At 37.5% G+C, this 26,852-nt stretch overlaps 1 protein-coding gene and 1 long non-coding RNA gene across 3 annotated transcripts in view; both read left to right on the top strand.

The window, feature by feature from the left end:
- Window positions 1-26,852, top strand: part of CNGB3 (cyclic nucleotide gated channel subunit beta 3) — a 143,173-nt gene extending 116,321 nt beyond the window's left edge. The window contains 4 exon segments of the mRNA NM_001003030.1: window positions 2,857-2,975; window positions 23,435-23,581; window positions 23,809-23,983; window positions 26,139-26,852. Of these exon segments, the coding sequence (NP_001003030.1) occupies window positions 2,857-2,975; window positions 23,435-23,581; window positions 23,809-23,983; window positions 26,139-26,399 (702 nt within the window). The 3' untranslated portion in view covers window positions 26,400-26,852.
- Window positions 10,780-15,682, top strand: LOC119866739. 2 transcript variants are annotated; one of them, XR_005381193.1, is made up of 3 exons: window positions 10,780-10,908; window positions 12,049-12,145; window positions 15,652-15,682. It is a non-coding gene; the product is annotated as an uncharacterized LOC119866739 (long non-coding RNA). The 2 variants fall into 2 exon arrangements; XR_005381192.1 differs by lacking the exon at window positions 15,652-15,682 and adding an exon at window positions 15,596-15,619.

The following is a 26,852-nucleotide window of genomic DNA, read 5'->3' as shown; positions in this document are numbered from 1 at the left end:
GGCATCACAATGCCAGATTTCAAGTTGTACTACAAAGCTCTGATCATCAAGACAGTGTGGGACTGGCACAAAAACAGACACATAGATCAATGGAACAGAATAGAGAACCCAGAAATGGGCCTTCAACTCTATGGTCAACTAATATTCGAAAAAGCAGGAAAGACTATCCACTGGAAAAAGGACAGTCTCTTCAATAAATGGTGCTAGGAAAATTGGACAGCCACGGGTAGAAGAATGAAACTAGACCATTCTCTTACACCATAGACAAAGATAAACTCAAAATGAATGAAAGATCTAAATGTGAGTCAAGAATCCATCAAAATCCTAGAGAAGAATACAGGCAACACCCTTTTTGAACTTGGCTACAGCAACTTCTTGCAAGATACATCTATGAAGTCAAGGGAAACAAAAGCAAAATGAAGTATTGGGACTTAATCAAGATAAAAAAGCTTCTGCAGAGCAAAAGAAGCAGTCAATAAAACTAAAAGACAACCTACAGAATGGGAGAAGATATTTGCAAATGACCTATCAGATAAAGGGCTAGTATCCAAGATCTATAAAGAACTTCTTAAACTCAACAGCAAAGAATCAAAGAATCCAGTCATGAAATGGGAAAAAGACATGAACAGAAATTTCACCAAAGAAGACATAGACATAGACATGGCCAACAAGTACATGAGGAAATGCTCCGCATCACTTGCCATCGGGGAAATGCAAATCAAAACCACAATGAGATACCACCTCACACCAGTGAGAATGGGGAAAATTAACAAGGCAGGAAACAACAGATGTTGGAGAAGATGTGGAGAAAGGGGAACCCTCTTGCACTGTTGGTGGGAATGTGAACTGGTGCAGCCACTCTGGAAAACTGTGTGGAGGTTCCTCACAGAGGTAAAAATAGAGCTACCCTATGACCCAGCAATTGCACTGCTGGGGATTTACCCCAAAGATACAGATGCAGGGAAATGGCAGGACACCTGCACCCCAATGTTTATAGTAGCAGTGTCCAACATAGGCAAACTGTGGAAGGAGCCACAATGTCCATCGACAGATGAATGGATACAGATGTGGTCTGTATATACAATGGAATATTACTCAGCCATTAGAAACAACAAATATCCACCATTTGCTTCAACGTGGATGGAACTGGAGGGTATTATGCTGAGTGAAGTAAGTCAATCGGAGAAGGACAAACATTATATGGTCTCATTCATTTGGGGAATGTAAAAAATAGTGAAAGGGAATAAAGGGGAATGGAGAGAAAATGAGTGGGAAATATTAGAGAGGGAGACAGAACATGAGAGACACCTAACTCTGGGAAATGAACAAGGGGTGGTGGAAGGGGAGGTGGGCGGGGGGTTGGGGTGACTGGGTGACGGGCACTGAGGGGGGCACTTGACGGGATGAACACTGGGTGTTATGCTATATGTTGGCAAATTGAACTCCAATAAAAAAATTAAAAAAAAAAACAATCCAGTCCCTTCCTGAACCAAGTTAGTAAATTTATTGTATTCATGATATTATTTTATATCTCAGGGTAATCAAAATCCAATTCACGAAGACTTACAGGTGTCATTATCCAAATAGTTTGCCTAGTATTATACAAACTGGCTTATTTAGAATTTAACACTTTTTCTTCACTCATATGCTATTTAGGTCTCTTGTAAGACATATTAAATTTTTTTGGATCTTGGAGTGAAAAGAGATATTCAAAGGGTCCCACACAAAAAGGGGGGTCCCACAGCCACCCATTAGTTTAGTGATTTGCACGATTCAGCATATTAATTCTTTTGGATCTTGGAGTGAAAAGAGATGTTCAAAGGGTCCCACAGCCTACCCATTAGTTTAGTGATTTGCACGATTCAACATAAAGTTACATATATAGCTTAAGATTTCTTATAGCAACACATATAGTGCAGGATAGGAATAAAAAGTTATATGTAGATAAAGACTAGAAAAATCAGGTGCATGCTTCCTAGGTCCTACTTCTGAGAGGGTCATAAGGACACATTTTTCTCTCCCGCTGTAGACCTAAAGAGAAAAAGAAAATGTCTCCACTGAGGGAAGGCCATCAGAGGTCAAAAGTTGTTAAATGGTACTGATCACATAGCTACATGACTAGCCATGATTCAGACTCCAAACCTAGATTCCAAATATACATCATAAATCTTTGTGTTTATATTAAACAATGTTGACAGCCTGGTACATCCTATCACACTGCCCCAGGCATACACAATAACACTATTAACCAGTGACTATGTGAACATTCCAGGAGCTTAGTTCTCAGGGCTTGAACAAGTGTCACTGCCATGGCTCCAAGAATCCCCAGAGATAAGTAAGACTGAGTAAAACAATTGATGCATTAACACTTTCCTTTCAATATGGAACAAGAAAAATAGCTGAAAGGTTTACTGTGCTCAGACATCAGTGTTATAGGCAGAAGGGTAGAGTTGGCCTTTGAATGGCTGTAGCCTATGCCCTTTTGATACACCAAGCACCTTCCTCAAAGCATAGCAGTGAACATCAAAGCCTGAGTGATTATGCTTGCAACCACTTATTTCCTCTACTCATATCCATTCCTGAAACAATGTGCTGACTGAAACATCTTCACCTGTCCAGTGGTAGCATACAGTGCTTATATGTTGGGAAGTGTCACTTTCCTAATTATTTTTGTTCACATGATATGTGCAACCAATGTCTATAACTACCTCAAGTCTTAAGATCATTACTTTTACATTGATGTTTTTTTGCTTTCCTGCTTACATTTATTCCTCGTAAGAGTTTATATTTCTTCATTTGGGACATAATTGTCAAGAGTTAAGTGACTACCATTTCCTCTTTATATTTGGCATACAGGGAGAAATTGGCAAGGAAATGTATATCATCAAGCAAGGAGAAGTCCAAGTTCTTGGAGGTTCTGATGGTGCCCAAGTTCTGGTTACTCTGAAAGCTGGAGCAGTGTTTGGAGAAATCAGGTATTTTAAAGACACATCATAAGTATTGAAGTCTATTATTTGTCATAAAAGAAAAATCTTAGGTCATAAAATAACTAAGGCTCCTGCTTAAACTTGGCAAAGGTTTTATTGTTCTGAGAGCATTGGTATAATGATTTTCACATTTCTACTTATCCCTTCTTCCCACAAAGACCTAGCTCATTCAGCTCTTTAGTCCCAGGACCTAGTCAGTGCCTGGCATAGGGTAAACACCCAGTATATGTTGAATATGTATACATGTGAATGAATGCTGAAAGAAAAGGTTAGTAGTTGTCAGATTGTTAGAAAACTTAAAGTCAGGTTAAGAGAGCAATTTTGAGTAGGCCAAGGAAGTAAACAACACAACACAGGTCTTTTAGGCCATGGTAAGGAATTTGTATTTTACTCTAAATATAAATGGATACCAGTTGAGGATTTTAGGCAAAAGAATGATACACTTTGAATTATGATTTTAAATGACCACTCCAACAGCTACGTGGAGAAGAGACAGTAGAAGAACAAGAATAAAATAGAGGAAACCAATTAAAAGTCAGTTGTAGTGTTTCCAATAAAATATGATGGAGTCTTGGTACTAGGATGCAGGCTCTTAAGGTGAAGAGAAGAGTGTACTGTCAGGCAGTTATTGATATATCAATTTCAGAATTGAGAAAATTGCAATTTCAAGGCACCAATTATCTTGCCCAGGATCATATAGCTGATAAGTGGAAGAGACAACATTCACACCTGAGTTTTGTGGATCAGGGTCCAGCGATCTTTCTACCAGACCACAGAAGAAAGATATTTATCCAAACTCTGACTTCAGAGCTGCTAAGAAGTTATCTTCAGCATTCCAGAGATATGGATAATTTCAGATGACCTCATATTAGTGTATTTCCTTAGAATGTTGGAAGCATATTATTTCTCTGCTGATAATGTGGATTCTATTTTTTTTATTTTGTTCTCCTTGCTTAAAATAGAATGGATACTCCTGTGAGGGTCCTACTTTGGGGCAATGATGGAAACGTTTCTCAGAATGTCCAGTATTTTAGTCCTTTGCTTATTTTCTATTGCTTCTTTACTAGAAGTCCTTGCAAAAGTGATTTAATATTTTAGTGACTTAATAGCCACTGTAATCTTCAAGGTCATAAAACATGCAACAGTCTAATCTGAAGCATTACAGAAATTAATTAGCTGACCTCTCTCAAGGGTTGAGTACTCCTTGAAGAATAAAGCTTTATAAATACAAGTGTGTTAATTGCTGATATTATCATCACAGGAGGAAATACTCTAGGAATAGAATCCAGGTGCTGCTGAGCTGCAATTGAAAAGAATCTTAGGTTTTGACAGTAGCTTCTCAAATAAATCTATTACCACTTGGTTTCTAAGGCCAAATTGAAACCAGTAGACAAGGCAAGCTCTAAACTTGCTCAATAGTCTGGTTGGTTTAAAAAAAAAAAAAAAACAGTCTGGTTGGTTTAAGCAAAAGGGAGCTTTTTGTCTTGATTCTTTTCTTGGCTATAGTTGAGGAGAAACGGGATGTTCTGGCTCTTCCCAGATACCCACAGGCTTCACAGGCCCACAGCTGTCATACGTCCCTGGAACTCTAATTATTTATTCCAGTGATGGAGGCATGCCTGCCAAACATCTAGATACTGGAAAGATCTGGTGATGGTGTTTACTACTCAAAAATGCTGTGACCTTTGTTAAAATGAACTACATCCAGCACTATCATATAGCTTTTTAATGAACGTTCTTTTCTCTAAGGAAAAAAAAATAAGAAAGAAAAGAATTGAGGACTTTCAAGGACATTATATATTAATCTAAAAGAGCAAACCTCTGACTAAAATAGATTTACAGCCTGTCATGGAGAAAACCCAGACCACACTTCCAATTAATATCTGAAGAGTGCAGACACCCCACTTTTAATAGACAGACCTTGGGTCTGCCAAAAGATGGTCTTATAGTAGTTTAGACTCCATTGTTTTCCTTATGCGTACCCTAGATGCCAAGTTTTATTCACCAAATGTATTTAACCACTTCCTATCCTCCTTCTGCATGTCACCATTCCTGAAACGCACCTGAACTTTTACTATTGGTATTGTTATTGTGATTTTTTTTTAAGATTTTATTTATTTATTCATGAGAGACACACAGAGAGAAAGAGGCAGAGACACAGGCAGAGGGAGAAGCAGGCTCCACACAGGGAGGCCGACATGGGACTCGATCCCAGGTCTCCAGGATCACGCCCTGGGCTGGAGGCCGCGCTAAACCACTGAGCCACCCGGGCTGCCCGCTATTGTGATTTCAATAGAATTCCTTACTGGTTTCATATCTCTTTGGAATGTCCTCCCCCTGGAAAATATCTACTCACTCTTCAAGACTCAATTCAGGGGTCACCTTCCTGAAGCCATTTCTAACCAACCCCAAAACAACTAGTTGCTCCTTGTTCTATGCTTCCATACTATTTTATTCATGACTTTACTATGGTAGTTACCATTGATTTATACCTAATCTGTCCAGAGGGATCTCCCCAACAGATGAAGCTATTAAAACATAAGAATTAGGACTTTCCATCTTTGGGATGCCTGGGTGGCTCAGCAGTTGAGTGCCTGCCTTTGGCTCAAGGCGTGATCCCAGAGTCCCGGGATGGGGGTCCTACATCGGGCTTCTGCATGGAGCCTGCTTCTCCCTCTGCCTATGTCTCTGCCTCTCTCTCTCTCTCTCTCATGAGTAAATAAATAAAATATTTAAAAAAAAAAAGAACTTTCCATCTCATGTCACCAGCAGCTACATAAAAATAATACAGTAGGCCAGTAACATCACCAAGGTGGCAAGGTAAGTTCTTCCTGACCTTGCTCCCTGTCATAAGCATAAATAAGAACTATTAGAAAACCAGACACCACTGAGAGAATCCTAGAACACATGGGTGAAGCTGAAACACCCTCTGCACCACAGAAACCAAAATATTGCATTAGAAGGGTAAGAGAAGTGACTACGCAGAGTGACCACATCGCCCCTCCCCAAAGCCAGCATAGCACCCTGCAGAGGTCTCCCCAGAGCCTCCAGTTTCTCCACTGTGAAAAGAGAATCCAAGAAGGACAAACACTCCCCAAGCATTGTGGGAGCCTGTACTCTGATTTTTCACCACAGGAATTGAAGGAGAATCTGTGAGTTTCAACTCCTGGGAATCTGGACTGTGATGGAGAAGAGGTGAGTGGCTTGCAAGAGCCAGCAAGTGGAATTCATACCTGCCATGCCCAATTAGTAATCCCACCCAGAAGCTTTGCAGAACCAAACTGGGAGTGCACTCTGACCAGGGAACTCAGCAAAATGCAGATTTGTCTGAGTCTAATGCTCAAACAGAGAAGTTTGCAAACCTGAGGGCCCCATTTGCCCTCATCCAGGCAAGGAGCTGAAGTCAGTATGACCTGCCATGGAGAGTCTTTGGACCCATCTGGCCAGAAGGGCTAGTGACAACTCCTGGAAGCAGTGTGGGTAGTGGCACCCAAGGCAAGAGGTGAGCAGAAAGAGCTGAACACCCCCCAGAAAAGCCAGTCCTAGGCATGGGGCATTCCCATGATACGCACAGGCAGGGGGATTAATTCACAGTCCAGGCTGAAGGTAGCTCTCCTCCCCCACAGAGCCTGTTGAGGAAATTTAGAATAGCCTAGAGCAGTCCCTTTCCCTCCCACTCCAGCAAGAGAGCTAAGACATGGCCCCACTTGCTGTGGAGAGTACTTTCTGGTCCCATCTAACCAATAAGGCTTGGAGACAATACCTGGAAACTACGCTGGCCCAGTGGCACTCAAGCTACTCGATCAAAGTAGGCAGGCAGAGCTGATAGTTGGCAAAGCCAAGCCAATGGCCCTGTTCGGTTAGGGAACTTGGGGTGCAGGTTGGCTTGAGTTCTCAAACAATGATCTGTACCTACTTTAGAGCTGCTTTTCCTGGTGTGCTCAGAGAATCTAATTCACACCCCTGTTTATTGCCGACTACAGCCTTTAGTCTATGCAACTAGGGAACCCAACCAGAGCACGCAGGAAGCTACATAGCCCATTCAGCTGCCCTGTGTACAAGTGGCACTTGAACAGAGAACATGGCCCAGAACTTCTCCCATCTAAAGAGAAAAATCAGTGGCCTCACCTAACCAAAGAATTCAGTACACACTCTGACCTGATTCAGGTCCCCAAACAATAAACTGGGTCCCATCCTGCTACTGTGCTATATCAGGGAAGCTATTTATAGCACCACCTACTACTGAATAGTATACCCAGTCCAGGCCATCTAATAAACGGGACCAGAGAATCCAGGCAACCCTGGAGCCCATCCTACAGCTTCACTTGGATAAGAAACCAAGCCAGCAGTCCTGTCCAACTGTTCTCAGCCAGTGGCACAATCCCCCATCTCCATCCTTAGAATTTGAACAGTGGCAGCACATAAAAATTGACTGTAATAGCAGGACACACTTGCCCAAGGACATACCAGCAGACACCCAGAAACCCAAAATGAACTGACTAGTGAAGAACTGTCTCTGACAAAGCAAACTTACAAAGTCTGGAATTGGAGCCCAGTTATTAAAATGTGCAGATAATATTGTAAGAACTCAAGGATCATGGAAAATCAGGTAAATATGACAGCACCAAAGGAAATTAATAAAGCTCTAATAACTGATCCTAAAGAAACAGAGATCTATGAACTGTCAGACAAAGAATTCAAAATAATCCTTTTAAGAAAGTTCAGCAAACTACAAGGAAACATGGATACACGATTAAACAAAATTAGGAAAACAATGCATAAGCAAAATAAGAAGTTCAACCAAAGAAATAGAATGATAAAAAAAACAAATACATGAGTTGAAAAACACAGTAATTGAACTGAAGAATTCAATAGACAGTTTCAAAAATAGATTCAACCATACAGAAGTATCAGTGTGATCTATGGGATACGACTTTGAAAATTACCCAGAAGAGCAAAGAGAAAAAAGAGGGGAAAAAATGGGAAAAAGCCTACAGAAATTATAGGACACAATGATGTCTCGATACACTAACCCTTAATTATTTTATAATGACCTTCTTTGTCTCCTTTTTACCATTTTTAACTTAAAGTCTATTTTGTCTGATATAAATATAGCTACACTAACGCAAAAAAGATAACTACAACCTCATGTTCATTGCAGCAGTGTTTACAATAGCCAAACTATGGAAATAACCTAAGAATCCACTGATGGATGGATAAAGAAATTATATTCATATATATGTGAATATTATTCAGCTATAAGAAATCTTGCTTTTTGCAATAATGTGGATGGACTCTGAAGGCATTATGCTAAGTGAAATAGGTCAGGACAGAGAAAGAAAAGTATTCTATGATCTCAGGTATATGTAGAATCTTAAAAATAAAAGAAGAAAATATTCATAAAAAAGATTTGTGATTACCAGAGGCAGAGAGTGGGAGGAAAGGGAATTGGAGAAAAGTGGTCAAAAGGTACAAACTTCCAGTTGTAAGATAAATAGGTACTAGAGTTGTAATAAACAACACGATAACTACAGCTAACGCTTCTGTGTGATAGGTAGGAGAGTTGTTAAGAGAGTAAATCCTAAGAGTTCCCATCACAAGAAAATTTTTTCCTTTTTTTTCCTTTTTTCTTTCTTTTCTTTATATTGTACCTATATGAGCAGATGAATGTAAGTTAACCTACTGTAGTAACCACTTTATGATATATGTAAATCAAATCATCATGCAATATGCCTTAAATTTATACGCTGATGCATGTCAATTGTTTCTCAATGAACCTAGAATTAAAAACCTATACAATAAATATTGATTTTCACTGGTATCCTGCCTCCTTTCAAAAATAATTCGTAGGTATAAAATTATATCCAGGATCCCTTACAGCATAATGTAAAGTGCCATGCACTGCGGTACCTGGATGGCTCAGTCAGTTGAGCATCTGCCTTCAGCTCAGTTCATGATCTCAGGATCCTGGGATTGAGCCTCCAGTCAGGCTCCCTGCTCAGTGGGGGACCTGCTTCTCTCTGCCACTTCCCCTGCTTGTGCTCTCTCAAGATCCTTCTCTCTGTCTCTCTCTGTTGAATAAATAAATAAAACCTTAAAAAAGAGAAAGAAAAAGAAAGAAAGAAAGAAAGAAAGAAAGAAAGAAAGAAAGAAAGAAAGAAAGAAGAAGAAGAAAGAAAGAAAGAAAGAAAGAAAGAAAGAAAGAAAGAAAGAAAGAAAGAAAGAAAGAAAGAAAGAAAGAAGCCATGCATGACATGGTAAACAAGAATGGCAAACAAGACACAACTGCTTCCCTGAAGAGCCTTACAAATAGATGAGACAAGGAAATAAAAGATTCCAATACCAGGTGGTGAAATATATGGATTGCATCCAATGATGGAGTATACACAAGATTTTATAGAGTAGAAGGCTTCAAAATGACCAATATCCCCTGAATTTCTTGAGCTTGTTTGGGAACTGAGGAAAGATTTCAGCGCTCCTCAAATGGCACATGCAGACAATAATATGTGCACAATGTCAATCCTGGTAGTCCCTACTATAGGATATATAAAGGATTATTCACATAATGCCTGTAGTGGTTGCATGGTGACCCCCACAAAGATACATCCATGCCCTAACCTCTGGAACTTATGAATGTAATCTTACTTGAGGATGGGGGAAGCCTCTTTACAGATGTAATTAAGTTAAAGATCTCAAGACAAGATCATTCTCAATTATCTGGATGGCCCATAAATCAAATGATAAGTGTCCTCACTTGAGACAGAAGAGGAAGACACACAGACACAGGAGGATGAGAGAAAGGCCATCTGAAGACTGAGGCAGAAATTGGAATTATGTAGTCACAGCCAAGGAATTCCTGGAGCCACCAGGAGTGGCAAGAAAGAGGCAAGAAAACATTCTTCCCTAGATTCTTTGGAGGGAGCCCAGCATTCCCAATACCTTGATTTAGGACTTCAGGCCTCCAGAATTGTGAGAGAATACATTTTTATGGTTTTTGTTGTTGTAAGTCACTGGTTTTGTGTCAGTCTGTTAAAGCAGCCCTAGGAAAAAAATACCAAACTCCTTAAATTGTTAAATTTAAAATTTTTTACTGGGAAATAAAAAGGCATGCTTGACACCTCCCTCTATTCACCCTACATGGCCAGTGCACCTCCAAGACCTATCAATCTTACCTTCTTGGTATGTCTCCAATCATTTGCATCTTACCATCTCCATTGATCCTGCTTTGGTCCAAACCACCTCCACCTCTCATTAGACAACTGTAGTGGCCTACTCTGCATCTCCTACTCCAGTACCCACATCTTCTGCAATCCAGTCTCCACTCTGCAGCCAGAGAGATCTTTTGGAAACCCACAGATATGATCATGTCCCTGCCCTTGTGCTTAAAACAATTTAATGCTTTTATACTGTTTTTAGGAATAAGAACAAGGTCTGGCCTACAAGGTCCTACAGAAGCTAGCCACTGCCCACATCTCTACTTCACATTGCACCCCACTCCCTGTGCTCTCTTTAGTTCAAACTTCAGTTCCCTGAATATATCACATGTCCTATGACCATGGGGAGTTTTTCACACATGCTGATACCGCTGTCTGGACACTTTCTTGCCTCCTTTACTTAATCTCAGCTTCTTTCAGAACTTCCTATTCTCACTACAGGAACCTCCCAGTTCTCCTTGCTGTGTGCTCTGGTCAGACTATATTCCTTTCTTTCTGAGAACTTATCTTTCTAATTATGTCCTCACTGGTGCATTTATTTCTTTGATGTTTTTCTTCCTCACTAAATTGTAAGCACCAGGACTACTGTGAATTGTAAGCACCAGGAATGGTTGTGCCATTCGTGCTCTGCATCAAGATGTCCAGTGAGGGACCATACTCCACTCCTGACTCATGATCCCTGCTATTGTGCTCTTCTTCATGCACAGGTACTCTTTACTTTGCAAATGGGAGCATTTTTCTGGCCAAGCTTTGTGCCCATAGGACTGCATGTTCCCAGAAAAGCTACATTTTTCTATTTTGCACAAAGGCACAGGTTTCCAGGGACAATAGCAGACATCACATTTGGTTTGTTCTCCCTCAATTCCCAGCCCTTAGGGCAGTGCCTGGCCCACATAGTACCTAATAAATAGTTATTCGATAAATAAGTGAATGTAATTATCTTTCTATCTTTGCATATTTATTAATACACAATCATTTTTGTCATGAATATGCATATTCATTCAGCCTTTTGCCCTTTTCGTCAATTTTTATTATTAAGAATAGCACTGCTGTGTTTATCTTTATAAAATTACTTTACTTTTTTTTCTTTGAGGTTTATTCCCAAAAGTGAAATAACTAGGTCAAAAGGTAGAAACATTTCTATAACTCTTGTAAAATATGGGCAGATTATTTTCCAGAAAAATTGAATCACGCAATGTATAGCTATTTTTCCCTACCATCACTGCTATTACTTTATTATTCTCATTGGTTTTGCATTTTAATAGGTTGTTTTAATTTACACTCTTTCTAAATAGTGCCTGGAAAATAATAGGTCCACAATAAACATTTTCTAAATGAATTAATTTTCTATGGACCTATTTATTTTCATAAATGTGATTATTTATTTACCTTCTGTATTTCTTTTTCACCATCCTTTTTTCATCATATGTAACACATTATTGAGTAGAATTTAGACATTGACGTATTTTTATATTTTTTTATTTAAATTCAATTAGCCAACATGAAGTGCATACTTAGTTTTAGATGTGGTATCCAATGATTTATCACATTTATCAATGATATAACACCCGGTGCTTACATCATGTTTTAGATAGTGTAATCTTCATTTAAAATATTTAAATTCTAATGTTTCACTGGTTTTATTGGTCAAACCATCCATTCCCAGGATGCTTTTTTGATATTTACTTTGTATCATTGTGAAAAGGCCAGATTTTTGAAAAAATAATTTTAACCTTTTTTTCCCTCATGTTTCCCTATTTCTCCTGAACACTCAGTTTTTAAAATAGGAGTACCAGAGAATACTTCTAGTTCGACGATGTTAATTCCATGTTCTTACTCTTCATCAGACTAATTCTCTTATCGCTTACCCCTCACCGCCTGATGCCACCCTCAACCCCTTTCCCTAAAGACAGAAAGAGCAGCTTCACTAGAACATGAGCAAGGGTAAGAAATCTTGGTTAATATTGAGAAAGAAAATTCTTCATTTTTTTTCCTATCGCAAACCTGTAAATACTTTCTGTATTAAAAATACGTATTTGTATTTTCACTACATCCTTTTGTAGACCATCTCTTAGATTGTGAACCAACTTTTTACTTAAAGCAAAAAGCAAATCTCATCTAAGTTTCACAATATTCCTGTGAACAACTCTATTATCAGTACCATTATTAAAACATGTATTCAAATATCCTAAGGATACCTCCTAAAGTAACTTTGTCTGGTGTCTCTAATTCTATGAAAATCAAGGTTCCTTACCACATTTAGAACAGCAGAGAGGAAGTCCAGGTTCTAACAGTCAGATGTTGACATAGCTTATCATGCCAGCCTGACCAGCTTCCTCCTTTATTTTTTCTAAAGTCCATGGGCAAATAAATATGTGTCATTAAAATAACACCAATGACTTCATTGGCAGCAGTAGAGTTCAAGTGTAAAGAAAAGGTCTCTTGATTAATCAACTCTGGTCTTACATTTGAATTTTAACAATGAAACTCATAGTATATGTTGTCTAATAAGTTGCTTCATGAATTCTGGACCTCAGTTATTATGTCAATAGGTATAGGTAAGAACTTATATCACCATATTAGTGTGGTCGTTAATATATGTCATTGTTAGTTATTTTGACTCCAAAAAACCTCTTAGATAAGCTAATATATAGTATGTTTGATATGGTATTTTTAGCCAGAGTATAAATTGAAGAGTATTCTCCTGAGCACTTGAAAGTATACCAGTAAACAGGGCATGGAATAAAATGTACATATTATTCTTGTTTTCCTTTCCACATCCTTAGAATCTTTACCTAGATTCTTCGTTGTTCATCCACCTCCTCTGAGGCCAGAGGAACTCTATTATCAAGACCTGCTAGGGGAAAAAGGGCTTTGTGGTTTGTATCAGTGAAATCTAAACTTTCTAACTTTGATGAAAGTCCACACATACAGATTTGTCTCAAACTATTAAAAAAAAATTCTAGGCTAACATGTGTTTGCCTTGCAGTGGTTTTATGAATATCAAAGTATCTGCAAAGAGCAAGCAGCTTGGGCAGAGGTGACACTAGAACATCCTCTGATATTTGCTCACCTACAAAAGTTTTGTTAGAATTTATTTTTAGTGAAGTGGTAAAAATTTTCAAGCAACGAAATGTTTTCCAATAACAATGAAAAGGATAAAAGAGTATCTCAGAAAAAAGCTACACAGATGATCTAACCTCCTGCCCTCTGAATATAATCCACTTGGAAATTTGCTTAATGAGAACAGACATTTGAAGTTTTAATCTCCCACTCAGCATTGGATATGATACTCTTTCCATTGACTATATTCAAAGAGAGTTTTATTTCTATTCCAGGAAATGATTCTAAACAGAAAAAAAAAATGCTTTTAAACCAAAAATATCTTTATTTTAGGAAACACTCTCATTTTTTACATTTAAAGGATTTGCCATTTGAGGTTTTTTTCACAATTTATTAATTTATTTTAGAGAGAGAGAGTGCGAGCAGGGGGAGGGACGTAGGGAGAGGGAGAGAGAGAATCCCAAGCAGACTCCCCGCTGAGCATGGAGCACGATGCAGGGCTCTACTTTACAACCCCAAGATCATGACCAGAGCCAAAATCAAGAGTCAGACACTTAACGAACTGAGCGACCCAGGCACCCTGCATCTGCCAATTTGAACTGCATTTACCTTTTTAAGAATCTTTATATGAGTTTGCATCCCAACTCCACAACTTATGAGCTGTGTGACTCTGAGGAAGTTATTCAGCTAAGACTTCATTTCTTCATCAGTCAAAATGGATTAATAATAATATATACCTATACCATAGGGTTGGAAAGCATTATATGTATTAATACATAAAAAAGAATGTAGAAGGTCCCTGGGTGGCTCAGTCCGTTAAGCATTGGACTCTTGGGTTTAGCTCAGGTCATATCTCAAGGTTGTGAGATTGAGCCCCACCTCATGCTCTGCAATGAGCATGGGGCCTGCTTGAGATTCTCTCTCATTCCCTTTCCTTCTGCCCCTCCCCTACTTGCACTCTCTCTTAAATAAATAAAATCTCTTTTCTCTTAAATAAATAAAATCTTTAAACGAAAAAAAGAACTAAAAAAAAAGACCTTAGAAAAATACCTAACTCATAGTAAGCACTCAAAAATATTAGCTAGTAATATTACTGTATTTGCTACTCTAACACCCGTCACCCACACTTATCCCACTCCTCGATTATAAGCAATTAATGGATAGATGTTAATCATCTTTATAGTCAGAGAAGTTAGCCTTGTATCTCGCTCATTATGGAATATGGCCTTTCTAAACACTCCTAATTTATCTCTAATTTCTCTTTTGCTTTTCAATTTATACCGTGAATGCCTTACATTCTCCCACATGATAGGCTCTAAGGCATAATGTTCTGTACAATCACAAACTCATAAAAAAGACTATCAAAAGTCCAGCTGAGAAAAGCAATGTTTAAGGGGATTATTTGTACTGTGTATATTCTAGGTGCAACAAAGAGAAAATAAGTTACCTGGAACACATCATATTGATGCCCCTCCTCACCTACAGAATTATTCTTACTGAAGTGAATTTTAGAGTGATATGCAGCCTTTACTGAGGACTATATGACTGTTTTAGCAAACTTATTTTTGTATCTATCATAAAAATGTAAGAATAGTGTTCACCATTTATATGTGGTCTCTCTACTAAGCCAATTAAGAGACATTTTTATCTGCCTTAAAGCCAAGAATTCATCCATTTTTATGGTATAAAAGACTTAGAGTCAAATTTGAAGCCCTCTTATAGCAAAGTTTGCATTTTTGCATGAATCCTATTTAATGTTTCCATTCTTGTTTTTCTTTTGCTCTTCCATTCAATTTATGCCCAATTCATGCCCCTCTGCATTCTACTTATTTGTGTGAGTGCTTTCTGGATACACTAGCTCTGCTAAAAAGTGTGGTACAGGCTGTGCACTGCACAACTCCAGTTAGCTCCAGTCACATAGTCTATGTATGCAGTGCACAACTTATGATGCCATATGTGGCAACTCTGGAAAAAGGCTGAGAATAAATGACTGACTAGGAACTATCTGAATATTCTAGCTCTCTGTGATTTGTATATATCATATATATATTATATATAAATTATATATACATACATACACATATGTGATCTCCATGTTACTATTTATTTCTGCATTACAGAGTTTTGCACATATAGGTTCTCTCATCCTGAGTATACCTTCTCTTTCTGACAGTCACACAACTGGTTTCACTTACTTATCCACACACTAGTGCTATGTATAGTACTACTAGTACTATGATGGTTAATTTTATGTGTCAACTTAACTAGACTAAGAGATGTCCAGATAGCTGATTAAACATTATTTCTGGGTGTGTCTGTGAGGGTGTTTAGGAAAGAGATTAGCATTTGAAGAGATTGAGTAAAGAAGATCATCCTCACTAATGCAGGTGGGATCATCCAATCCACTGAAGTACTGAGAAGGCGAAGGAAAGGCTAAGTCGCTCTCTCTGTTTAAGCTGAGACATCCTTCTTCTCTTGCCCTTAGACATCAGCTATCAACACTCTTGGTTCTTGGACTTTCAGGCCCAGACCTGGATTTACACTAAAGCCTTCCCCATAATCCCTCTTAGTCCAATTACACCACCAGCTTTCCTGGTTCTCCAGCTTGCAGATGGCAGATTGTAGGACTTCTCAGCCTCCATAACAATTCCCGTAATAAATCTCCTCTTATGTATATCTGTATATATCCTATTTTTTCTGTTTTTCTGAAGAACCTCAAGTAATACAAAGTTATATTTATTATAACTTGTTACAGTTATATACTACAAATTAGAGTTTAAAATTTTTCAGCCAGGGATGCCTGGGTGGCTTGGTTGGTTAGACATCTACCTTCAGCTCAGGTCATGATCCCAGGGTCCTGAGATTGAGCCCTGAATTGGGCTCCCTGCTCAGTGGAAGGTCTGCTTCTCCCTCTGCTGCTCCCCCTGCTTGTGTTCTTTTTCTTTCTATCTCTTTTAAATAATTTTTTTTAATCTTTAAAATTTTTCAACCAGGGCTGTGGAGAAAGGAGAACCCTCTTACACTGTAAGTAAGAATGCAAGCTCATGCAGCCACTCTGGAAAACAGTATGGAGGTTCCTCAAAAAGTTGAAAATAGAGTTACCCTATGATCCAGTGATTGCACTACTGGGTATTTACCTCAGAGATACAAATGTAGTGATCCAAAGAGGCACCTACACCCCAATGTTTATAACAGCAAAGCTCACAATAGCCAAACTATGGAAAGAGCCCAGATGTCTATCCACAAATGAGTGGATAAAGATGTGGTATATATATATACATATATATATATATATATATATATATATATATGTATATATATACACCCACACACACACACACACACACAATGGAATACTACTCAGTCATCAAAAACATGAAATCTTGCCATTTGCAATGACATGGATGGAACTAGAGGGCATTATGCTAAGCGAAATAAGTCGATAAGAGAAAGACAATTATCATAGGATCTCACTCATATGTGGAATTTAAGAAACAAAACAGTATCATAGGAGAAGAGAGGAAAAAATAAAACAAGATGAAATTGGAGAGGGAGACAAACCATAAGAGACTCTTGATCATAGGAAACAAAGAGGGTTGCTGGAGGGGAGGGGAAAAGAAGGAGGGCGTAACTGGGTGATGAACATTCAGGAAGGCATGTGATGTAATGAGCACTGGGTATTATATAAGACTAATGAATCACTGAACCCTACCTCTGAAACTAATAATACATTATATATTAATTAACTGAATTAAAGTAAAAATTTGAAAGAAATGTCATGGAACTATATACTTAAAATGAGTATAATTTTTAGTATGTAAATTATACTTCCATAAAGCCATTAAAATATCATCTAAAATAAATAAATAAAATTTCTCAGCCAGGAATTTTACCTAATAACACCTTCTTCATAATTAAATATAAAGAGTCTATAAACACCTATTTCTCCCTAAAAATAATCATATACTTATATTAGGTAGTAAAAGATGGCCTTGTTTCCTAAAAGAGTGAGTAAGTAACCTGCTTAGAAATACACATAATAAATGGTAGTTACGTGATTCCAAAGTCTGTATTATTTCCACAAAACCATACCAGCCTTTAATAATTCTTTTGCCATACTTTACCTCACTGCATTGAGTACATGGTAGGTGCTTAATAAATACTCACATGATTGAAGTGAAAATCAAAAAGATCTTTAAGTTATTGTCTAAGGTCACAGCACACAGAGATGGATCTAGAATTAGAATCCATTCCTTTTTTCCTGGGCCATTGCTCTGTTCACTATTTTTTGACCTAGAGACACTTACCATTAACCTCAACTATTTATCCGCTAGTATGTGCTCTCAGAAACTATATGGGGTTGGAAATATTTAGGGATCTTCTTACTAAGCTATTTAATGCATGAAACTTTCCATTGGTGGAATGCTGGAGAAGCATTTTGTGGACAGAAGGGGAAAAAAAAAAGAGGCTATTTTAAACGTTGCTGAGAGAGTTTGGGCAAAATCCATCTGGCAAACAGACTATTTCTTCCGTTCAAAAACTCATCAAGCACTCTAAACGTGTAACCTGTAGGCAAGTTTAATTAAAGCTTGAGAAATCTCAAAATAACCTGACATTTAAATATGTTATTTCCATTCTGCTCTCATTGTCTGACACACACAGAGACATTCTTAGGCCCAAATTAAGCTCCCCAGTGCCATCTAGCCCAGCCTAACTACTGGATTACCCTATGCACAAGGCAACAGGAATGTAAATGAAATGAGCTCATTCTATCATTGTCCTTCAAGTACCAACATTTATTTCATAGAAAGACAGGTAAGAAGATAGATAGGAAGTTGGATGGATGGATAGATAGGTAGATAGACAAGACAGATAGATAGGCAGACAGATAGGGTAAAATTCATTTCTCTTCCTTAGAAAAAGAAGGTGAAAGCAGAGCTTGTCTTTGGGAGAACCTCAGGAAAGGACTAAAGAATAAGTTTTGGGGAGGTGCCTGGGTGGCTCAGTCAGTTAAGCATCTGATTTTGGCTCAGGTCATGATCTCAGGGTTATGAGATCAAGCCCTGTGTCGGCTCCATGTTGGGTGTGGAACCTGCTCAAGATTCTGTGTCCCCTCCCCCACCCTGTCTCTCTTGCTTTAAAAAAAAAGAAAGAAAGAAGAAGAAAAAAGAATAAGTGTTCTTGCCATGGAACAAGAAACTTAAAATGTGAAATCACCGAACAAAATAAGTAGTCAACATTTATGGATTCCAAGTATCTACTTTCTGTCTTGAGGGAGTAATTCCATTTTTAAGTGACCTGGATAGTCCTGGACCTAAGTTTAGTGAGAAGTGCAGATAAGAGGCTGTTTGATGCCTCAGTGGCGTAATAACATTAGGGGTTTTTTTCCTCTTTTTTTTTTTTTCTGCCTTCTTTAGTTTCAGCTGAGCATTTCATATGATTTGACATTCTCTCCTCTCTTGGCATATCAATTATACTTCTTTTCAAGACATTCTAGTAGTAGCATTAGAGTCTGTGACATACATTTTAAACTAATCTAAGTCTACTTCACAGAATGCTACCTGCAGAGCAGAAGCCTTACACAGTATTCCTAATTCTTCCCTAGTAGCCCTTAAGACATTGACATCATTCATTTCATTTATCCCTATGCTATAATCACCCAATGCATTGCTACTTTATTATCTAAAGTTATCTTTTAGATCAATTAAGAATAAGAAAAACAAAGATTTTAGTTTTATTTTACCTCTATTCCTTCTCCATGTCCTTCCACTTTTTTAGGTAGAATTTCTAAGTTACATTATTTTCTTTCTTCCTGCAGAATTTCTTTCAACATTTTTTGCAGAGTAGATGAACAAATGTTGAATTCCCTCTGCTTTTGTTTTTCTAAGAAAATCTTTGTCCTTTTTCACTTTGGAAGGATTAATTTCACTGTACATAAAATTCTAGGTTGCTTTCTAATTTTTTTTTACTATTTTTAATTTTTATTGAGATATATCATTGGCAAATAATATTGTGTAAGTTTTAGGTGTACAGCATATTGGTGTTAGAAACTCATATATAAAAAAAAGAAATTCATATGTATTGTAATATGATTCCCACTATTGCATTAGCTAACCGCTATCATGTCTTCTTTGTGGTGAAAGCGATTATGATCTAATCTGTTAGGAGCTTCCACATATATTTCACTCCCCTCTCTTCTTACTTGCATGGCTTCTCATGAAAAGTCTGCTGATTATTATCCTTGTTCCTCTTATAGGTGTTTTGTTCCAGTCTCAACCTATCAATGACCAGTGTTGTGATTGGACAGGCCCTTGTGGGTTTTTTATTAAGGTTGTAAAATGCCTTCAGCAACAACCATCAGGAAACCTTGAAAAAATACAGGTTAATTACTTAGAAGACCTGGAAAATTACACAGCCACCTGGAGCTACACAGTGGGATCACAAAGAAAGAAAGAGTGTACAGGCCTGGGATTGTGCTTTTATTGGGGTTGAGAATGGGGGCCCAGGATTTTGTGGTCTCACTCTTCATTGGTGAATTTAAAACATAAGAGCGGGAATTTAAAGTATGTGAAGTGAAAAAAAGTGGCGCAATGGTCACTTATCAACCAAGTCTCTAAAATAAAAAGAGCTTCAGTGGGGGAACGCAGCTTAGTTCTTTAATTGGGTGGCTGACAATATGTTTAAAATAGGCATATTTAAAGTGGAAGCGTCTTTGAAATGGCAATCAAGTTTAGTTCAGGCACCCGGATTTCAAAAAAAGTGATGAAACATAAGTGTCAGAGTTTATACTACAATAGGTAAGATGTTTCCCCCTCTGGCTCTTTTTAAGATTTTCTCTTTATCTTTGGCCTATTACAGTTTGAATATAATATGCCAGGAACTGTGAGGTGGGGAGGGGTGAGTATTTATTGTGCTTGGTAGTCTCAAAGCTTCCTGGATCTGTGGTTTTATGTCTGTCATTAATTTTAGGACCTTCTTGGCCATGATGATTTCAAGTATTTTTTCTAGTATTAGAGAATTGTATGCTTTATGTATATTTTATGTATATGTACACACAAAATATACATATCTATTTATGCCTTTTGAAATTGTCCTGAAGTTTTTTATGTTTGGGAGCAAGTTTTGGGGTTTATTCATTCTTTTTCTCATTGTATTTTAGGCATATTTGCCTAATTTTCTAATGACCTATCTTCAAGCTCATCTATTTTCTTGGCCATGTACAGTCCACTGATGAGCCCAGCAAAGTCATTCTTCATTTTTGTTACAGTATTTCTGATTTCTAATCTTTCCTTTTGATTTTTGCCTTAGAATTTCTCTCTCCCTGCTTACATTTCCCATCTGGATATTCTTATATGATCCCTTAACATATTAATCAAAGTCATTTTAAATTCTCTGTCTGATAAATAAATAAATAAATAAATAAATAAATAAATAAATAAATTCTCTGTCTGAGAATTCCAGTATCTGTGTCATATCTCAGTCTGGTTCTAATGCTTTCTTTGTCTTGTTAGGCTGTGTTTATCTTGTTATTTTTTTAAGTGTGCTTTTTAATTTTTTGTTGGAAGCTATATATAATGTAATCCATAATAAGAACTGAGGTAGATAGGTCTTTAGCATGAGGTTTTATGTTAATCTGACTAGGAGTTGGACTGTGTTTAATGTTAGATGCAGCCCTAGGTGCCAGAAGTTCCAAATTTCTCTAAAATGTCCTTGTTTCTATCTCCCTTTTGACTTTAGCCTTCCCTAAGTATACTTCCTCAGAGAAAGTCTGCACCCTGCTGCTGTAATCCACTGTTATTATACAAAAACCCCATTGGAACAGTGATAAGATATGGGGGAGATCTATAATCTTATATTTAAATTGCAGTCTTTTAGTGGATCTGTGTCCTGGGATGTGACCTTTGCCAGTGTTTCTTAGTTTTTCATTCTCCTTAGGTAAGACAGGAAGACTAGAGAGCCCTGGGATGGGAGAAACACTTCAGGTGGCATACAGTTCTGATAGTTTTTTTTTTTTCCCTAGATAGCAGCCCTTTGTTATGGAGAATAAATAAGTTCCAGGTGTATTTTATAATGATTAATCATCACCTTCTGCTGCCAGAACCATAAGGAGATCTTTCTTGGCTGTTAACCATGAGAATATGGTGGGATTCCTCAAGGATAAACCCATACAGATATCGGTTTCCCCATAATTGTGACCCTCAAGAGTTTCTTGATAATCCACTCTCAACCTAACAGTTTGTTAAAATTACCATTTAAATGTTTGTACCAGTTATAGCTCCAAGGCTTCTGTTCCAGTTAAGTAGGTCTGGCTGTGGTTTTCTGGATTCACCTATCTCTCCACATTTAGGTAGGAATTTACCTGCAACCCCAGTTCTCTGATAAATACAAGAAAAGTTATTGGTTTCCAGTTTGTTCAGCTTTTTTTGGTAGTAAGAACATAGGTGATAACTTATGAGCTCTTAATGTGTGACAGCTAAAACCCTGTTAGTTGCTTATCAATTAACAGCCAGTCAGAATGTTCTCTTTTTTGCAACATATTGCAGAAGCACATATTGTCTAATACAAATCTTCAGGCCTAGGACCCATGCAACTTCTCACACTTCCCCCTAAAGGCAGGGCTGTGAAAGTATGAACATTCATTCTTATTGCCAAGTTGCTTTCTGTGTCCTTTTTACCTCTAGAGATTGTGTTTTTATTAATGTGAGGCTTTTCTATTCTCCTCTCTCTTTCTCTCTCTCTCTCTCTCTCTCTCTCACACACACACACACACACACATACACACACAAAGGAAAAGAACACAACTATTTTTTCCTAACTGGTGGACTCCAAGGAATTAAATCTATTGTATTATCTTTGCAATGCAGAGTCTGTAGTATTTAAAAACAAAACAAAACAAAACAAAACAAAAACAAAAACAAAAACAAAAAAACATTTAAATTTGTCTTTTCTTATCTTGGTTTTAAATACCAACCCTTAAAAAATAAATAAATAAATAAATACCAACCCTTATTTTCTAGATTATTGGTGAATGATATAATTTTTAACCATTTCTAAAATTCATTCGTGTGTTCATTTCTTCACTAACTACTTGTTGGTCACTTCCCAAATACAAAATGGCCAGCTATGTCTCTAAAAAATGTAAAAAATAAAAAAATAATAAAAATAAAAAGATAAATAAAAAATGTAAAACCCAGGATTCACTGACTTTTCAAGTGGGACATTGTATGTGAATGACTATACTACAGAGCAGTTTGCGATATTGAGAAACAAGATGATTTGAGAGTTAAGTAGAAGAGATTGGATTCACCAGATGTAACCAAGGCATCATTAAGATTTGATGTCAGAGTTGTATCAGGCAGGACCCAAGCAGAAAACAGAAGGTATACTCAAACAAGGTAATTCCTTTTAATTAAGGCATTGTTGACAGACACCAATAGAAGGAAACTGGAAGAAAAATCTAAGTGATCCAGCAAGGATTGGTGATGCATCCTGAAGCTAGCAATGGCAAGGGAGTCTTTCTACAGCTAGGCCTGAAGGGAACAAGAGAAGGGCACACTCCCAGAACCAAGAAAGGGGTGAGCATATTACTAGAACTCCACTGTGGAATCCTACTTCTAGAAGACCACATATCAGGGCTGTAGATTTTGGTAGAGAACTGTAACTACTGCTTACCTAAGGTCTAGCAAGGAATGAGCAAGGGAATAAGTGCTCCAACACCACACTCCTCCTGTTTCCAACTTCTTACTGATAGTTCTCATTGGCTGCACTCAAATGGAAGTCAGAGGACAAGCCTACAGAGGTCGGTTTTCTGGGAGCAAATAGGAATGGGAAAATGAAAAGTGAATCTGAAGGAGTAAATAGAGGATACCCAGTCCAAAGAGACTTTTCACTTTTGGAATCTGGGATGAAGAATCCCATAGGGCACTGATGGCTACAAGTCCTTCATTTGAGGTGGGAGTTAAGGCAAAACCTGTTGAAAACTGTTGCCACTTCCATCGCCACCACCTCTAACTTCCTCCAACGTCCTCCACACAGTCACCTGAACTCTCGTCTTTGCCTCTCTCCAAAGTAGTATAAGTGGTTAAAATATTTTATGTCTATTTTTTCTTTTTAATCTCGCTGGAAGAAAAGTGAAACTGGTGGTAAAGATTCACTGTTCTCCTCTTACAGCCTTCTAGCAGGGAGAGGAGGAAATCGCCGAACTGCCAATGTGATAGCCCATGGGTTTGCCAATCTTTTAACTCTGGACAAAAAGACCCTCCAAGAAATTCTAGTGCATTATCCAGATTCTGAAAAGCTCCTCATGAAAAAAGCCAGGTATGACCTTTAAAACCCCATTAGAGTTGGTTTTACTTTGTGAAAATCTAAGCGGAGGACTGTATTGTGATGACAGGGATCAACTTTCTTCATGAGATGCCTTTAACAAACAAATGTTTATGCAGCTATCCATTGAAAACTTCACAGATTAGGAGAAACATTGGTGTCTCTGGTAATTTCTCCAGAATTTTTACAGTACTAAAGTAGCCTTTCTCTTCTATCCACAGTGTGCTTCTAAAGAAGAAGGCTCCAGCCACAGAGACAACCCCTCCAAGAAAAGGACTTGCCTTTCTCTTCCCACCAAAACAAGAGACACCCAAAATTTTTAAAGCTCTCCTGGGAGGTACAGGAAAAGCAGGACTTACAAGACTACTCAAACTGAAGAGAGAACAAACCATTCAGGTAATAAGGCAGAGTGAATGGAGGGCTGTCACAGACCATTGGACTAAGCAAACCCAGACAAACTCTTACTTTAATTCCATTTCAGACACTGGGATAGTTTGGATGCATCTAGTGTGAATAATAATGACTGTTTTATAGCATGTATTATTATCTAAACTGTATCCTCGTGTATCATTACATTTAATCCTCACAGTTTATTATAGATACACATGTATCCATATATATACACAAATACATTCAACTCTCATTATTTGTATATTCTGTATATTTGCATATCTACCTACTCATAGAAATTTCTTTGTAACACCAAAATCAGTGCTCAACATGCTCATTGCAAAAATACGTATGTGCAGAGCAGTGATGAAAAATTTAAATTGCCCAGTGCACATGTTCCCAGCTGAAGGTGGACAAGAAGACACTCTATTTCAGTTCTCATACTATAAACAAGTGACCTTTTCATGGTCCATTTAAGTGCAATGTTTTTCTCATTTTTGTACTGCATAGAGCTGAAGTGCTGTCTAGTGTTCCTAAGTACAAAAATGCTTTGATGTGCCTTACAGAGAAAAGATATAGCTTCATGTAAGCTTCCTTCAAGCATGAGTTACAGTGCTGTTGGCTATGAGTTCAATATAATGAATTAACAATATTTGTTAAATAAATGTCTCTAAACAGAAATACTCACAAAACAAGGTTATATATTGATTTGTTGATAAGAATTTGGCCAGAAGCTCATAAGAACCAAATCCTGCATTATCCCTAGGAGCAATGATTCAGTATTTGCTAATTCTGTGTTTGTGGATGCTTTATAGAACAAAACTACCATGAATAATGAGATTCAATTATATATGTATAGTCCTAAAATATACACCTATAAATATGTAACACATTTTACCAATGAGCCAATAAATATTTTCACAAATATTCAATCACTTATATATCACAAATGTTAAAAGCCAAAAATAACTTCATAGATTTCATCCAAGCCCTTCTTGTTATAGATGAAGAAACTGAACTCCAGAGCAACATATTTGGATAAGATTACAAAAAGTGACAGAGCAAAAACTATTACTCAGGTATTCAGACTTCTAGGCCTACACTGAGCTGCCTCTCAATTCCTAGAAATTTCAAGATACTCAAATGTTATTGTTTTTCTCTCTTGATTTTCGTATTTCTTTGATTCTTGTAATAGACGTAGGAGAGCAAATGTTGAAAACAGAGCAGGGATTCAGATTTTCTGAATGGAGTCATGTTGTCCCTAAAACTGTAAGAAATGGGTGGCTGTGGATCTTTCAGAAAATCATTAAGCAAGTATTATAAATCAGTCACCCTCAAGAGGCTAAAACTTGCCTCTTCCTTTTCACACACAAACACTATGGTGAAAATTAGGAATACAGTATGAACCAAATGACTCATTTAACCAGCATTGAAATCATAATTTGTGTTAAAAGTTTATGGGGTAAAGAAATATAGGTCATTGTGTCAAGTAAGTTCCTCCACTTTACATGTGTACATTTTATACCTTGTACAAGCTTCTCTTAAACTAACCTGAAGCATCATCAGTACAGAGCATAGTATGTTTTTTACTATGAAATCTCTGCAGATGATACTAAGAATAATAGTTTCTAAAACTATACAGCTCAAGCCCCCGTGGGATGAATGGAGAAGACTGTATAAGGAAAGAGAGATGAGTTCCTCCCTGAGGTTCTCCTATGAGCTTATGCAGCAGGAAAATCATACATTCTGTAGTAGTTTTATGGCATTTGGTTAACACTTTTTTATTAGAAAACAAATATTTAAAATTTCATCTCCATAAAATAAATAAATACATATTTTTAAAGCAAAAGCAAAGAATCCTGAGCCCTAAGTCTAATAATTCAGAAAGCTTGAGGACAACTAGGAAGAGAATTTCTTGTCAGGGACAAAAATGCAACCCAGAATTACACTGTTAAGTCAAATGTGACAGCTCAGTCTCATTCTTCAGCACATTAGAAAGCTGTCAAATGATAGTCAAATGCGAGGCAGATGTGATTCCCACATTAATTTAATTCAGACACTCTTCTCTTGGTGGTGATCTTTAGTTATTGTATATTAATCAAAAGATTCCAATGTCCTTTATTATGATTTCAAACCAATTCTTTCTAACTGCTTCTTCCAGAAAACAAGTGAAAACTCTGAAGAAGGAGGGGGTAAAAGAAGAGAATATGAAGATAAAGAAAGAGAGCCATCAGAGAAAATACTGGACAGCTCTGAATGTAGAGCAAATTGTATTATAGCAGAGGAAATGCCCCAGTCCATTAGAAGGGCAGCTTTACCCAGAGGAACTACTCGTCAATCCCTCATCATCAGCATGGCTCCTTCTGCAGAGGCAGGGGAAGAGGTTCTGACAATTGAAGTCAAAGAAAAGGCTAAGCAATAAGTGTTTGATTATCTTTAGATGTAATCTAGCTCATTCCCAAAGAGATTGTACCCACGAATGTAGCTTAAGTTAATGAGGGGGGAAGACCTCACTGGGACCCTTGAGAAATGATAGACAAATCCTTAGCTTAGTTTCTAGGAATTATCTGAGAGGGTGATCTTACGCAGTGGTAAGATTATTTAAAAAATATCCCTATTCTCTGTTGTCATTAGCTTTATGCTATTGGTATTTCTCCTAATTTTATGTAGTAGGGTTTTTTCTTCCATTCTCTCTTGATGTTTCTTCCCTCCATCCTCCGTTTTGATTAGTTTGGTCTTGGCCCTGAAGTGATTCACTTACCTTTACAATTTTTATGTGTGTGTTGAAGTCTTGCACGACAGTTAGTCTTCGTTAAATGTCCTATGCATGTGAATATTACTTCTCACTTGTAGGGGATTATGATACTTTAATAAA

Source organism: Canis lupus, chromosome 29 (assembly GCF_011100685.1).
Source record: "Canis lupus familiaris isolate Mischka breed German Shepherd chromosome 29, alternate assembly UU_Cfam_GSD_1.0, whole genome shotgun sequence".
NCBI lineage: Eukaryota > Metazoa > Chordata > Mammalia > Carnivora > Canidae > Canis > Canis lupus.
The sequence above is the reverse complement of the archived record's forward strand: the minus strand, read 5'-3'. Positions and strand labels throughout refer to the sequence as shown.